The sequence below is a fragment of the Struthio camelus genome, chromosome 10, assembly GCF_040807025.1.
Source record: "Struthio camelus isolate bStrCam1 chromosome 10, bStrCam1.hap1, whole genome shotgun sequence".
Lineage (NCBI taxonomy): Eukaryota > Metazoa > Chordata > Aves > Struthioniformes > Struthionidae > Struthio > Struthio camelus.
This window is the reverse complement of record NC_090951.1, coordinates 2,939,305-2,955,669: the sequence shown is the minus strand read 5'-3', so window position 1 is coordinate 2,955,669 and position 16,365 is coordinate 2,939,305. Positions and strand designations below refer to the sequence as shown.

General features: G+C 40.2%; 1 protein-coding gene across 2 annotated transcripts in view; it reads left to right on the top strand.

The window, feature by feature from the left end:
- BANP (BTG3 associated nuclear protein) overlaps positions 1 to 16,365 on the top strand; it is a 168,635-nt gene that overhangs the window by 72,565 nt on the left and 79,705 nt on the right. For both annotated transcript variants that reach the window (XM_068956003.1, XM_068956002.1), the window contains exons 8-9: positions 4,578 to 4,745; positions 14,020 to 14,150. In XM_068956003.1, coding sequence (XP_068812104.1) covers positions 4,578 to 4,745; positions 14,020 to 14,150 — 299 coding nt within the window. The remainder of the gene's footprint in view (positions 1 to 4,577; positions 4,746 to 14,019; positions 14,151 to 16,365) is intronic.

Genomic DNA, 16,365 nt, shown 5'->3' with positions numbered 1-16,365 from the left:
AGAACAGAAAGTCAACACTTTGATTTTCCTGAAATTGTTTGTACACGTTTTCAGCATCTATCTCTGTACCACATGTAAATCATATCTCTAATGTTGTTATAGTGAACCTTTTCTCAGAATATGTATATCCACTTCAAAAATACTCCAATGTACTTAGCATTACAGTTTTGTTCGGCTGTCAGTGGACTGTTATCAAATGTGGTTGCTAAAGATCTTTTAATAGAATAACATTTTAGATTGTAGTACCAACTAGATAGATTCATACATCTGAAATTCATTTAACCTTTACATCAACTATCTTCATACTTGAGCGCTAATTTTTCATGCCGAACTTGCTCACTGCGACTGAGTATGCAGTTATGGTAGAAATCTGTGCAAGCAGCAGGTGTGTTTATACCAGTTTTACACCTTCAACCACTGCAACAGCAAGGTAGGAATTTTGTGAAAATGGGAAAGTAGTACACATGCCTGGCTTTGAAAAGCTATACCTGATGTCTGAGCTCTCTAGCATGAAACCTGCTTCTCCTACTCTACTGTGTTTAGCTTGTTCATCTGTTTTACATGCTTTTCTCTGTAGTCTTGTTCTCTCCATGAAGATGATGTTCTCTCTATCTAGTATTTCGTGGCTATTCCTTATTACACTAATTGAAAGATATGGAGAAAGGTCATGGAGAACAGGAGAGGTGCCTGAGGACTAGAAGAAAGCCAGTGTCACTCCAGCCTTCCAAAAGGGCAAGAAGGAGGAGCCAGGAAACTACAGGCCTGTCACCCTTGCCTCCATCCCTGGAAAGGGATCCAGCTCATCCTAGAGGTCATCACTAAGCATCTTGGAGGACAAGAAGGTGATCAGGAGTAGTCAGCATGGATTCACCAAAGGGAAATCATGCTTAACCAACTTGATAGCCTTCTATGATGGGACAACTGGCTGGGTAGATGAGGGCAGAGCAGTGGATGTTGTCTACCTGGACTTCAGCAAGGCTTTTGACACTGTCTCCCATAATATTCTCATAGGCAAACTCAAGAAGTGCAGGCTGGATGAGTGGATGGTGAGGTGGATTGAGAAGTGGCTGGATGGCAGGGCTCAGAGGGTTGTGATCAATGGCACAGAGTCAAGTTGGAGGCCTGTATCTAGCAATGTCCCCCAGGGGTCAATACTGAGTCCAGTATTGTTTAACTTATTCCTCAATGACCTGGATGAAGGGAGAGAGTGCACCCTCAGCAAGTTTGCTGATGATACTAAACTGGGAGGAGTGGCTGACACAGCAGAAGACTGTGCTGCCATTCAGAGGGACCTGGACAGGCTGGAGAGCTGGGTGGAGAGGAACTTCATGAAGTTCAACAAAGGCAAGTGCAGGGTCCTGCACCTAGGGAGGAATAACGCCATGCAGCACTACAGGCTGGGGGCTGACCTGCTGGAAAGGAGCTCTGCCGAGAAGGACCTGGGAGTGCTGGTGGACAACAAGTTAAGCATGAGGCAGCAGTGTGCCCTTGTGGCCAAGAAGGCCAATGGTATGCCGGGGTGCATTAGGCAGAGTGTTGCCAGCAGGTGGAGGGAGGTGATCCTGCCCCTCTCCTCAGCCCTGGGGAGGCCTCAGCTGGAGTACTGTGTCCCGTTCTGGGCTCCCCAGTACAAGAGAGACATGGAGCTCCTGGAGCAAGTCCAGCGGAGGCCTCCTATGAAGAAAGGCTGAGGGAGCTGGGCCTGTCCAGCCTGGAGAAGAGAAGACTGAGGGGGGATCTGATCAATCTGTACAAGTATCTGAAGGGAGGGTGTCAAGAGGATGGCGCCAGACTCTTCTCCGTGGTGCCCAGCGGTAGGACAAGAGGCAACGGGCACAGACTGAACCACAGGAAGTCTGGTCTGAACATGAGGAAAAGCTTCTTTACCGTGAGGGTGACTGAGCACTGGAGCAGGTTGCCCAGAGAGGTAGTGGAGTCTCCTTTGCTGGAGATATTCAAAAGCCGTCTGGACACAATCCTGTGCAACATGCTGTAGGTGACCCTGCTTGAGCAGGGGAGTTGGACTAGATGCTCTCCAGAGGTCCCTTCCAACCTAAACCGTTCTGTGATTCTGTGAAAGATAACTTTTTCAACCCTTAGTAGAAGGCCTCCCTTCTCTGTCTTCCCTCAATAGAGCAATTTCTAGGGCATTTCATGCTACAGCTCTGGTACCTATCCTTATACTTGTCCTACAGCACTTGGCTCTCCTAGCATGAACAGCTTACTGCTCCTGAGACTGCCTTGTCCCAAACAACTTATATTGCTTTTGATTTCTGTTTGAATCGGGCAACATCCTGGAATATCCTATGTATTACAGTGTAACATTTAAAATTGTTTCTGGAAGAGTTTTCTGTGATCTGCAAGTAATTCCATCACTTTTTTTCAGTGAGCAGCAAGCAACATGAAAGTAATTAAAATGTATTTATTAATGAAATATGGACATTTGTTCAAAATAACCACAAAGCATATGACAGTGTGTTTTATGTAGGACTGTACAAGTATTGTGTATGTACTGACAGCTGAAGTCATATAAAGAGTTAAAACACAACTATTTGTATTGGACATTACTGCAAACATTTACAAACCCATTTCTCTGTATACTGCACATTAGTTTTTAAAGCAAAAGATTACATTCAGAGATGTAGTCTCAGTATTTTCAGGACAATATGTGCTTTCATTTTGTTGACACCTGTGGAAAGGAAACTGTTACACAGCAGCTGATAATTTCAGTCAATTTTCTTCCTACCTTCCACCCCCTTTTTGTGATTATAATAAAGGAGTTGTAAAGCAGTCTCTAAATAACATGCTTGCTGTCACTTGCCAGTGAGAAATCTTGAGCCTTTACAGTGCTTTAGATTTGGCTTTTTGATGCCAGCGCTTTCTTCCCGGATGCTCCCTGCTTTATTTCAAATTGCTCTTTGAACAAAGGTAAAATAAAATAGAGCATCAGAGAACAGATATAATGTTAAAAATGATGATGACTTAAGAGATACAGTACTCCACTTGACGATGTTAAAACAGTCACATGCCAATTTCAGAATCTGAGAGCTCTCAGCTCATTTTTAATACAAAGGAGAGAACAAAACCTTAGTTGAGGAAAAGCTAAAATTTTGCTTCTCTAGGCTTCAAATTAATTGTCTTATACATGGTCATATCCTCCCCTGTTCATAGGACTATAAAACAGTTTAAGCATGTGTTTAAGTACTTCATCAGGATCCTGTTTGAGAATAAGACAGTAAACCAGTAGCTTGAAAAGATGATTTTATTCAGGAGGATACTGAGAACAATTTAAAGGATACTTAAAGGAATAGGAAAACCTTAAGAGAGCCTTCAAGCATAGTCATAAAGTCCATTTGAGTACATATAGATATTACAGCTCTAGATTGATTTTTTTTTTTTTAAACTGCACTATTATGCATCTAATTCTGAAATGTTTAAAAGTCTTGAAGTTTTAAAGAATAGTAAATGTTCAGATAGATTATTTCCCTTCAGGGTTTCTGAACTTTTTGATTTACTTTTCTAAGCATTTTTTCCTGCACCCCTGAAGAGTATAGATTTCTCTTAACATATAATCAAATGCCCTCCACTCTTGATGCTTTAAGCAAAATATAAACTACTGTAAGTAAGGCTTGCAATAAAATGGTAAAAGTCTGTAACAGTGTAAGGAGAGCCTTGAAAAAGCTGACAATGCACAACACATTTCCTTCACAATATTTAACCATCTGTCCAGATGTTGAAACTAATATTTTTACTCATATTTTTTCTCATACCTGAAACACACTTTTGATTGCTTCTGTTTCTTGTGCAGCTAGGCTGCCACTTTGGTTACAGAGGGTGCACATGATAATAAACCTGGTTTGAGTTGGTAGCAGGACTCAGTCTTATATAAGGTTTATATAAAATACTCGAGCCGTTCAGCTTGCAAGCCAACATTGTTTTTGTGTAATCAGTTTGGCAACTTAGCGCAAACTGTTCAAAAAGCAATGTTGAAAAGTGCAGAATGTATCTCTTCAGATGACTTGACATACGACTAGCAGTAACATTTTTAGATTTTAATTTTGTACTGTGTTTTTATTGGATTTTGATGACTGTTCAAATGAGCTTTAAAGGAGTTTGTCCCTTTTGTACAGAGCTTTAGTCTGGCTTCCTACACATCAGGTTTATACATATTGTGGCAGTATTAGTGGTAAATACATCTTCATCCTGTTTTGACTTGGTAGTGCTGGATCCTTCTGTTTTTCAGTATCCCGCGTCTTGAATATAATAGTGCAGTTTCCATGGATAGAAGCGTAGATTGAGAATTTTCATAGACTGACATTTTTAAATACACAGCTGGTGTGTGCATATGTATGATTTCTTATTCTGTCAACAGTTGTTGAAATCACACCACTGTGTAACTTTGGCATTTTTCTTAATGTCGTATTTCTTTAGAGTGTTTTTGCATGATGGGAAGCCCTAAAATTTTCAGAGTTACTTTATTCTCTTTGAGTGCATGACAGTGTGGGTTGTTTATGTGTTTTCATGAAAATACAGATTTATGCTGGGTTCTATCCCTTTGTGTTTCTTTCTAATTATAGGTCACCTATTTTATAAATTTGGAATCACAGAATCCGACTGGTATCGAATCAAGCAAAGCATAGACTCCAAATGCCGAACAGCTTGGAGGCGGAAGCAGCGAGGCCAGAGTCTTGCAGTGAAGAGCTTTTCAAGGCGAACGCCTTCATCATCATCTTACAGTGGTTCAGGTAAAAAAACAAAAACAACCACAAAAGGCAAACCAGGGGAATGGAAACTTACAGCAGTAGTCTATTTTGGCTTTAATATACCTGAAAATGACTTTGCTCTGAAACTATACTGAACAACAGGTGCATGTAGACCCTGCAGGTTTTAGTATCTTTATGAAACAGGAATATAAATGGAGAAACTGTCATTTCTTTCAATTGAATTTTTGGAGTGTTTTTACATTACTGCAGCTTTGTTTGATGTAACATTTATCACTGGCAAAGAGGAATCCCTCTGTATTACAGTATGGGTGTATGTCTGTAGTGCACCTTGAGGAGTCACTGCAGCATTCATGTACTCGATGAAGCCAACCACTCACAGTTAGATCTTAACATTGGGGCTTCGGTGCAAGCCAGCTATGCACTGGTACGTGCATAGTCCTTGATGGGCTCATGGGGCCCATAACCATAGTAGATCCCTGGTGGAATATAGTACTGGTATGTCTACAAATTGCAGTCACACCCTTGGTTGCAATGCATTGGCAAACCTAGAAAGGAAGTGAGGGATGTGTGTTTCTTACATGAGGAGCAGTGGGAGAAGGGAGACTAAAACAATAGTAAAATATAGACTTGTTCAGGAATGAAAGTGTAGCACGTTTCAGTGCGTGAGAGAGATTGGCTTTGTTCATTAGTACGTTGTCTGAACTCTTTGCTTCCCTGAGATGATTTCTAAATGAAAAAATTTGGTAAATGCAGCTTCTTGCTATTTTATGTTTTTTTAAACATGTTAAATTTTTTGAGTAGAAGGTCATAATACTTAATCTGTAGCTGATGTTCATAAGCGAATATCAAGTGATATTCACACCTGAACATCAAGAGTCAAGTAAATAAATCTTTCTCAGTGTGTTCACACCATTCGGTAGGACGTGCTGGATTTTGTTCACAAGGTAGTTTCCTCTGAAGAAATGCACGCATCCTTAAAAATGTTGTAGGCGATTCTGTGTTTCCATATGTGTACATAGGCATGAATAATAATAATAATAATAAATGAAAAATAGTGACCTAAGAAGTGTTCTCATAGGACATTGGCTCATACTTTTAATATAAAGCAGTGTTATGGGACATTTGTGCATCATATATTAAAAACAGTGTTTTGGAAGTGAGCCCAAAGAAGAGGAAGTAAGTTTATTTGCCTGCATAAAATTTTTGGTTGCATGTTAACACTAACCACTGTATCTTATGCAAAGAATGCCAAAATCTGCTTTCAATGGAAAGTTTTATGTGCTGGAACTGGGAGTCGTATCCAAAATTCTCAAATTAAAACAACTAATCAACATAATGATAACCATAAGCCATATATAGTGATTCAGTCTCTTAGCAATCAGTATTTTAGAATAAAAATGTAGTAATAAGTGGATATTATAATCTTGTGTACATTAGGCCATAGTCATTGGCTCTTTTTGAGATTTATTATTAAAAATTATTAATCTTTAATCTCCTGGTTCGGAGAGGTGGGGAGACCTCTTACGGAGACAGAAAACACAGATTCAGGATCAGTGCCTTCTTGTCTTCTGAAGGCCATAACGCGATAGATTTTTTTTTCTTTTTTTAGATGAAAATTACAGTTTTTATTTCATTATAGTTTGGTCCCAACTCCACTTACTTGATTTGTGAATAATTGTTTCATGGGCGCAAAGATACCTGAGTTGACTCCTGAGGTTTCAGCAGCGTGCTTTCTGAGCAGGTGAGCGCAGTGTGGTACAGAGACACACGAGCTGGTTCTGCAGAAGCCAGCTTGGGTTTTTCATGCTCCGAACCCAGGCTAACTCATTTAGCTGGAGTTGAGCTCTGGCTCCATTTGGTACATCAATCTTCTGGACCTACCATGGAGCATTTATGTTACTTGAGTCTCCCACTGTGCAGGTTGTCTCAGCTCCCGAGTCTCCCAGATAGTAAGGAGTTCAGTGCAGGCCCTTTTAAAGATATTTTTGGTTCCGAATATGATAAAGGACAACTGAGGCAATTGACGTCATTGCATGCGCCTAAAAGTAGAGTACCAGCAGTAGCATTAATAGCTGCCTTTGGGTAGGTGAAAATATCTCATGGTTCAAAGTTTTTGTTAATTTTCTTTAAAATATTACTCTTATTTGGAACATTATTGGCATCATTTTCTGGAAGGGCTTAAAGATAATAGATGAATTCACTACTACAGTCATACCCAGGGATGGTAAAATGCTGTTTAAAAAAAAAAAAAAAAAAGCCCACTTTTTGAAATCAAGTGATCTTTTGAAAAAACTAATTTGTGTTCCAGAAACAGGCATGAGTGATATTTCTCCTGCAACACCTGAAGGAAGAGGAGGAGGTTTGAGGAGAGGAGGAGAGTGGGATGAGAGGCTGAATGAGTGTATAGGGAAAAGAAAGAGAGGAAAACATATATGGAAAAAGTGTGGATTCATGCACTGTTTAAGAAGGCAACTTCTTCATGACAGGGCTGTAATTCCATCCCTGAGTTCAGGTAACCTCATGAACCACTCAGACTTTGCTTTTGTGGTTTGACATCTCTGGAACCCCTCAATGGAATTACAGCATCATAATTCACAGGCATCTGTTACTTATTATATATACTGCATAGTGGATATAGCAAAACTCCCGCTGCCAGCTAGCAGGAAAAAGAAGTAATATTTCACAGCTCTGAAGTAGAGGAGGTCTGTATTTCACAGTTATGACAACGTAGCTGTCAAATATGGCTTTTTAAAGTGTTACATATGAACCCAGACAGTTTTTATGGTAGCATTTGTTTCAGGGGGCAATTTAAGGTGAGCCTTGAATGGTCTGGAATTCAGCTACTTAAGAAACTGTCTTTTCCACTGTTGTTAGTTATGGCTATTACAATTACCTTCTAGGTCCTTTAAGTCAGTTCTCCACCCAGCTGTGGTTGTTGCACTCTGCAGAAGAGCACCTGCATATGATTTCATTGTGTAACATGTTGCTCCATATCGATTCCCATATAACAGACTTTTTAGTTACTTATCTGCTGGGTGGAATATAGTATCTGCTTCCCACAAAATATATTTGAGGATAGGAAAAAAGTTGCTGTTAAAAGATTGTGAATGGTTACTGTGGTGTCCTCTTTACACTATGAGGAATGCAGGGATAGGCAGCATAGTTTCTGACGCAACTTCTTGGTAGGCCAGATCTGAGCTGCACCTAACTGCATAGCACCTTAGGAGGAACTTGGAAGCAGAATTATGACCTTTACTTTCAGAGCCCTCCTAATGCTGCTTTGTCTCCACTCACTCTCTAGAAGACTGTATGACTTCTATTCAAAGAAGATATAATTATTGTGTTTCATCAGGAAGTTCAGAAGAGCTTAGTTTTGTGAATTACCGCGGGTCCCTGAGGACCTTGACCAGTATGAAGTAAGTTCCTCAAGCTGAAGTATGTCAGCTTATATAGTAGTTTAAATGGGGAGGAAGAGAACAATTATGTCAAACATGAAGGGACATATTCATTAGGAAAGCACTTTCATTGTAGATCTTGTAAGCACGTGTTTCGGATTGTGCTATGTGGGAGAAAAATTAAAGGAAGCCAGTCTTTTACCAGGTTAAGTATGATTGATATGTGTCTTTGCAGAAACGTGTTTAGTGTTGAAGTATTTAAATCCACCGATGCTTAGCTAAGTGATAATACTTTCCGAGGGAAGTTTTAGGGCTTACTATAGAAGATTCTCCTATAGCCTGTAGAAAATACTTTTAAAATAATATACCATTGCCATCAACATGTGCCTAGAATAGACAAGTATTATCAGACTGACTGTTATGCAGCCGAGCTGTTCTGAGAACATCATTAAGAAGCTTAAGCATGGTGTCGAGGTCTTGGGAGTGAATGAAGGACCACCACATTCGCAGTATTAACTGTTTTTCAGAGTTTTTCCTTTTCTGAACTTGAAAGTGATCCTAGAATTTCATATAAAAAATGAGGACTGACAGATGCAATGGAAAAAAAGGCTCAAATCCAAAACAGTGATGTGTTTGCTGATGATTGGCTTGAAGTGATATTTTTAATCGGCTATCTCTAGGGGCTGATTAATAGCAAGATAGTTTTCAGTTATATCCTAATACAATTCTAAGCGTTTCAAATCAGAAACGTACCAGCACTTTCTTCACATGTTGCAACGCTCATTTATGTGTTGCAGAATATTTGCTTGGATGTTGGTATATTAAGTCATCTGTATAGAATAGCTACTAATTTCTGTTTGGCAGTGAAAATTGTTGAACGCTTCTATGTATCATTTAAACCAATTTTGTTTTTAATCCTAAAGTAGTCTCAGATCAGCATGGTCACTGCCCTGCTGGACATCCTTTCCTTTGAAGCAGGTCACTTGATTTTCCAGAGCTGCTTTTAGGAGCAATTAATTTGCCTCATTTAAACAAATATAGCAATGTGAAACTCACCTGCCTGTGACCTCGCTTTCGTTCCCCTGGCTCTGAGGCATCTCGAAGGGTGGCCAAACACTGGGACAGGTTGTGCAGAGAGGTTGTGGGGTCTCTGTCTCTGGAGATGCTCAAGATCCGACTGGAAGTGATGGCTGAGCAACCTGTTCTGGTTGCCAGTGCTTTGAGCGGGGCCGGGCGGTTTGCATTAGGCAATCTCCAGAGGTCCCGTTCACTCTCATCTGTTCTGTGACTTGTGATTTTTATGAGCATTGAGTTGTTGCACATGTAATTATCAAATAAATTTGAAATATTGATAGCTAAAAAGGTTTTCTTGAGGTTGCTATGTGTGAGCTTCGCTCTTACATACTTGTTGGACGTGTTAAAACTTTTAGCCTTTTTCTGCTTGTTGTTCATAAAAAGAATTATGTAGCGTGTGGCTTTGATTTGAATCATGCTGTTAAAAATGATAACAGATTGCCTCTCTATTCTGCTTATTGCAAGTTAAAATTAGCTATGCACACCCCATAAGAGAGCACAAGGCTGAGCCTATCGTCCTTCCTCAGGCTTTGCCACAAGTTTTTGGCCCTGTAATTCTGTGATACTGTTCAAGTTATTAGGAGCTCGAGAGTAAATGATCTCCAGACTAAACATCTAAGGAACCTGGTAGAAAAATACAAATGAATGCCTCGTCTGTGTTCTCCGTTTGCAACGATACTCGTTATGATTGCTCTATGCTTAATTGCCTGGGCACCTTTATAGTAGCCACAAGATTTACGTATTGCATAAAGTCATTGTTGCAGACCCTTAGATTTAGGCAGAGGTTTTATTTCCTTGTGTCGTCTGGTTCTTTGGTTTAAAACTATTGCCGTTTGGCCTGGAGGTCTTAATTGCAGTGGTTTACTCTGCTGTTCTCGGAGCCAACACTTTAGACCTTAACGTGTGTTTTCTCTCAGTTTTTCTGACAGGAGTTGTACACATGGCTGCTGTGATGATTTAGCTAGATAGTCTTTTAAAAGACATTAGCAGTCTGTGGGGAGAAGGCAGTAGGAAATGAGATTTTTAGGGAGGAAGATTAGTAGAAGAGCGCCTTCTCTCCCTTTCTTTTAATTTGTCGTAAGATCATTAAAGCTGTTATCACAGTTTTCCATGTTGGAATTATTAATTAGTTCTATGACTTTGGGATTTATATGTACGTTTGGGCTGAAGTGCTCAGCCTATGCCAAGATGTCACACACAAAGATGGATGTGGCAGCCAAATCTTCATAGCTGTTTTGCAAAATGGGAGGCATTTAGCACTGGATGGGTCGGGTTTAGTTAATGGTTTACGGTAGAGAGTTGTATTTCTATGAATTGCTCGTTAATTGGTAAAGTGATTTTTTTCCTCCCTTTTTCTGCTTTTGAAGACTGCTTTGCTTCATCTCTCCGTTAACCTTTCCTTGCTGAGACGAGACGCCAAGGAAGTAAGAAAACACTTCCTGGTTGGTTACCAGAAGCGTGCGGCTGTGAGGCCTAGAAACTAGATATGTGGGGCAATCTGTGGGGCGGGAGCCGCCCGCCCCTCTCCCCCGGGACCCCCGGTCGGCGGGCGGCACTCGCCGGCCTGAGGCACGGCGGAGCCGTCAGGTAAATGCCAAGGCCGGGGCCGGTGCGGAGCGGGCGGACGTGTCCCATCTGTTAGAGTCTTTCAGGTGACTGCTTCTAAATATGTCTACAGAAGTGCAAAGGTTAGATTTTAAATAAAGATTGATTGCAAGAGTGGATGAGGCGTGATGAGAATAGGAAAGATTTGGAAAATACCAAAGGTTTTGCCTTAAGTGAGGAATTAAGAAGTTGATCTTGGTTGAAAGTTAAACACGCGTTCTTGAAACAGTTGCAAATTACATTTGTCTGAAAAAGCTGATCTTGTTCTCAAAAGGCTGCAGAAGGCTAGCTTTGAAAGATGTGACAAGTCACTTTTTTACTGGGGTGACTTTGCCAACTGCTGACCATTCATCTGAGAAGACAAAAACTGACTTAGTGAGGGTAAGTTTTCTTTCGCTCGGAAGCACACGCAGTCAACAGACCGAAAATCTCAAAGGACTAATTTCAGTTCAGGAAGAAGGAATAGCTCGGCAGTAATATTTTTCCTGTATCACGATTAAGCGCGTGCGGGACGGCGAGGGCCGCGTCTCCCACGCTGCGGCTGGCTCCGAGGCCAGCCCTGCTCGTGCACCTGAAGCGGCCGGGCCGTGGGAACGGCCGGGCAACCTGCTCGGCGTTAGCACTGCGTCCGCCCTTCGGCTCCCGGCCGCCTGCTTTCCAAACAGTGCAATGGAAAATTTCAAAGCGAGAGTTCAGCTGCGTAGTTTCTTGGTGCCAGGGTTGCTCTAATATATCAAAGTTGTAAATGTGAGGCCAGATTATTTACACGATAGTGATTTATAACTGTTGACATATCCTCCGTTCAAGCTGTGTGCTATTCATGTTTGTGTTTGTTTTTTATGGGGAATGTTTAAAAATGGATAAATATTGCTTTTGTCTGGTCAGAGATTTGGAGGGGAGAAAAAAAGTATGTATAAAGGATGTGTTGTTCTTAGACACTGCTGAATCCTCTCTCCTTTCTTCTTAAAAAAGGAAAAAGGAAAAAACCCAGCAACCAACAAACCAACCCAAAAAACCCCAACTGTGGTTGTTGCAATGAAGCCAAACTGAAATCTATTTATAAGTAACCTTGAGAAATGTACAGTATGACTGCATTCAGTCCCTGTCTCTTCTTCCTACCTCTGCAAAGTTTAATAATTTTTTGGCATCTGTAAAGCAAAAGATGGTCCACAAATAAATATAGGGGTTTTTTACTTTCCAGTGAAAAACGCATTTCTATATGTGCGTAGTACGTATGTAAATGTGTACTTTTATCTGCTGCAGCTCTTTTTATTTCTTTGAAATTCTTCTACTGCATGACTTTACTAATCAGGAAAGAAATGCTCGTTATAAATGCATCTGAGTGTTTCCTCAGAAGTACGGCATTGCGGTTTGCAATGGTAAGGTTAAGTTACTGGAGGAGTACCGTTAGAAGGTTATTAAAGCTGTTAGCGAAACAAACTTCTTACCTCATTATTCATGTCTGTCCCAAGTCCAGCTCTGCTGTTTGTGCACGCTCCCACGTGTATGTAATAAGGATTATGTATTTGGTCACCATAGCTTGACCAACTCTTGAATTATATAGTAAGGGACTGGGAAACGAAGTCACAGCTGAATGGACTTGTGGTAATCAGTAAGAAACAAGGTGAAGAACAACATGATTGGGTATCACAAGTCTGAATAAATTGCGTTCTTATTTGGCTGAGGTCACAGAATTTCTCGCAGCGAGTACAGGACTGTTCTCCCAATCGTGGCTTGATAATCCTGACCAGAATTCTGCACGAAGAGCTTGTAGTGTGCAACAGCAGAGGAAGCGCAAATTACTTGGTATCGTGCAGTAACTTTAAAGATTTCATTGATGTATTTTTGTGGCATAGCAAAAGAAAACTGTTAAAATTAATTCCAGAAGAACTATATATTAAAAGGATTTCTTCAAATATATTGTTCTAAAAGCCCTTTGTGATTGAAAGCGCAGTCACTATGCACACTCCAGTTATCCCAGTTGTCTCAAATGAAAAAGGAAGAAAATGAGGACTGGTGCTGAATCTGATATTGGGACATTTTCAGGTTTTTCCTAGTAATGGGTACGTGAACTTGTCACATGGGCTGCAAAAATGATCTATGACCTCAATTTTCTTTCCTGACTCCTGAAAGGATATAAGACATCTATCTAGTCATAAGTATGACTAGAGGGGGCTTAATCTATAGGAGGAACAATCCAAACCATCTCCCTACCCCGTTGTGTCCCACTTCACTCTTTCACCTGGTGAAACAGCTTAGAGGGAGCCTTTTGCACTAGCAGAGCCCAAACAGTATTATTGTCCCTTTTACAGGATGCTTCTGTTCTTGCCTCCCACAGGGCTGGTTCTTGCACTTTGTTCATGCTTTCACCAGCCTGCTGTCGCAGAAACCTGCGACACCAGGAGCATCTTCCAAGCAAGCGTTGTTCAGGAGTAGTATGTTTTGGGATCTATCATGCTGGTTGGTAGTGTGTGTATATGTAAAAACTGAAGCTCTCAAAAATGAAAAACATGTGGCTGTTTTTCAGGATTTGTGGTCTATTTTGCATCCCCCCCCGCCCCGGTCCCTCTCCCATGGGATCCCTACAGATTTTACAAGAATTCTTATGCTGCCCTGATGGTCCATTTATGTTAATGGCACATGAGGTAGGAGTTTGTGCATGTGCCATGTATGAAATTCTGAGATTAAAAAAGAAAAATTCTGTGCTTACGTGTGTCAGTTTGAATTATACAGATGCATCTTGAAAAGCAGTTATGAGAGCTAACCTTTATTGATAGGATGACTTCAGTTTACAGGAGGGGTTTGCAAATGTAGCCTGGTGGTTTTGATGGTGACAGTAACAGTTCTCAGCTACGCAGGGGCAGAAAAGGAAATGTTCAACTGCTTAGGAAATTATGTATAGCATTTTTGCTGTAGTATTACCTTTACAGTTGCAGAATCCTTAATCTAGAATCAAAAGAGTGTATGTGTTGTGGAGTGTGATTTTTTTTTTTTTTTTTTAATATAAATGTATGCTTTCTCAGGGACAAAATAGCCTTTGAAATTGTATTAGAACTTGTAGCAAACCTGTACATGAGCAATGAACGAGCATAAGAACTATGTAAATGGTTTGCACCTGCATACTGACTGCATTTGTTCTCCACAGTTTTTAAGTGTACATGTTGCCAGGCCACTGGCATGAGATATGCAAATATAATGCTGAATTTTTGTCTCTTTTTCAGAAGGTTCACAGAGCGCAGTTTCAGCTTCTAATGAGATCCAGCAGAACCAGCCACAGGCACTACACTATGCACTAGCTAATGCTCAGCAGGTTCAGATCCACCAAATAGGAGAAGATGGACAAGTCCAAGTAGTATGTACTCAACCTTTTCTAAATTATTCTATTTAACCCCTCTATAGAAGAAAAGTTCGCTTTAGTTTAATTTTTTTGTTTTAAAAAAAGTGACCTATCTTTCCTGAAAATTATGCTTAAGTAGTAAATAAACATTTCAGGGTTTTTTTTTTTGAGTTATTTGACAAAAATATTTATGCAGGATTTGCTCACAAAATTGCTGCAAATAAATACACATTTGTTACTCTAGATTTGGCTTATGAGGTTTCTGCCTGGTAATTTGCTTGCAGTTACCATAATTATAATAGTAGACTTACCTGTACAATTTACACTTCAGAAGTAGTTCTAACAATGTGTCTTTTTAAACAGAAATACATTGGATTCATTTATTTACATTTTCAAGAACTGAATTCTCAAGCATTTTTGGACATCTGCTAGCTGAATGGTTTATATGTATATTCATTTACATACATTTATATAAGCAGAAATTATACTGACTTTTTTTAAACCTAATTTTTAGAATTTTAAGTTAATAATTCGACACAAAAATGTAAGGAAATTTGAAATATCATAGCTCAGGCCTTTATTATTTTTACGTACAGTTTTTAGTATACTCTGCAAAAAACTCATCTTGGCTTTAGTTCCTGTGTGCCACGGTTTGACTACAAGGATAGCCTTGTATTAAAATTAAAAAAAAAAAAGGCAAGAAAAAAATAAGTAAAATAATGGATTGTGTGGTATTTTTGACGTGTGGCATTTTTGACATGCAGCATTCAGAAGTAGTGAATTATATCAGCACACTCATTCTTTTGTGGTAGAAATTTGAGAATTGAGTATGTGAGCTCCATCTGTCATTGGTTTTCAAAAACTTCAGGCTTTGCAGTTTACAGCTTGTATGTGCAATCATATAAAGTAAAACCTTCTTTCTGAAACTTTTTCACTGATGTTATTAACGTTTTGAAGGTACCCAGAAGCCTGACTGTTGGGCGAGTACCCAACCGTACTAGGCAGTGTGCAAACACAGAACAGAAGAAAACATGCATGTGCAATATACATTCCTCATTCTATATAATCCATAAACCCTCTATTTTCTTAGAAACTGGGCTGAGGAAACAGATGGAAATAGACAGTTAAACAAGAAAGTGTTGAGAGACAGTCAACTTGATAAACGTTAATACCCAGTGTTCTGACTGTTGCAAAGTTTTTAGCCAATACCACTAAAAAGAAGTTTGAGGTAGGTTCATGAAGTATCTTTGCTAGGTATTTATAGTATTTGCTTCCCGAGTATGAGAGACAGCATAGGAGAAAAGGAGCAAATATGCCTATTTGAATATTTTGCACCTGAAAAGTGGAAACTGGGAGACTCAAGTCTGACTGTGTAGATCAGCAGATTATCAGCATGGAAGTAGTGAAGTTGCTCAGGAATATGATGCTGAAAAAAGGGCTATGAAGGATGGATTCCTGTGGAATGTTAGCAGGAAGGTGGAGAGGCAGGTCATCAGCAAAGCCTGCCCAGGGTGGCCGGAGCAGCAGCAGAGGAATCAGAGCAGGAAAGAGTCATGGAATTTGGGAGAGCATTTCAATATATGGGGCACAATATTGAAGGCAGCTGCCAGAGCTGAAAGCTTGGCTTGAAAGGGGGAACAAGCATGTTTTTTCTGGAGTGCATGGGTATGGAAGGAGATTGAGATGAAAGTGATTGAGAAGAAGTCCAGACAGCAATGGTAAGGGTTGGTCAGTGAGCTGCATGTGGGGAGTGAAGGTAGGGTACAAGTAGAGAGGAAACAGCAGAAGAGAGTATATTTTTCCGAAGTGAAAAGGGTTGCTTCTAAGGCAAGAGAAAAGAAAGAGCGGGAGTGTAGGTGTAATGGATGGTGGGAACCACTGGCTGTGGTTTGCAGATAGGGTTGCTGAATCCAGGTGGCCAACTTTTTTCTTTTTCCCCCCAAACACTTTCCTGTTATGTGACTGGACGCCACATGTCTAATTGCACGTTAAGGAGCCAGTCCTTGAGAGTGATTGCTTAGTGCAGCTAATCTCAGAAGCGATGAAACTTGGTAAGAGGACTAAATCAGAAGTTCAGTAAAGTAAGTTTCAAACTTTACCTTTTTTCCCATCATCAGAGTGCATCCTCAGTGAAATAATGCTCTTTCTGCAGGAACGGAGTGCTAAGACTTTCCGTTTCACTTCTACCGTAATTTTGCAGTATTATCTTGGGAATTGGTTTCTTGGTGTC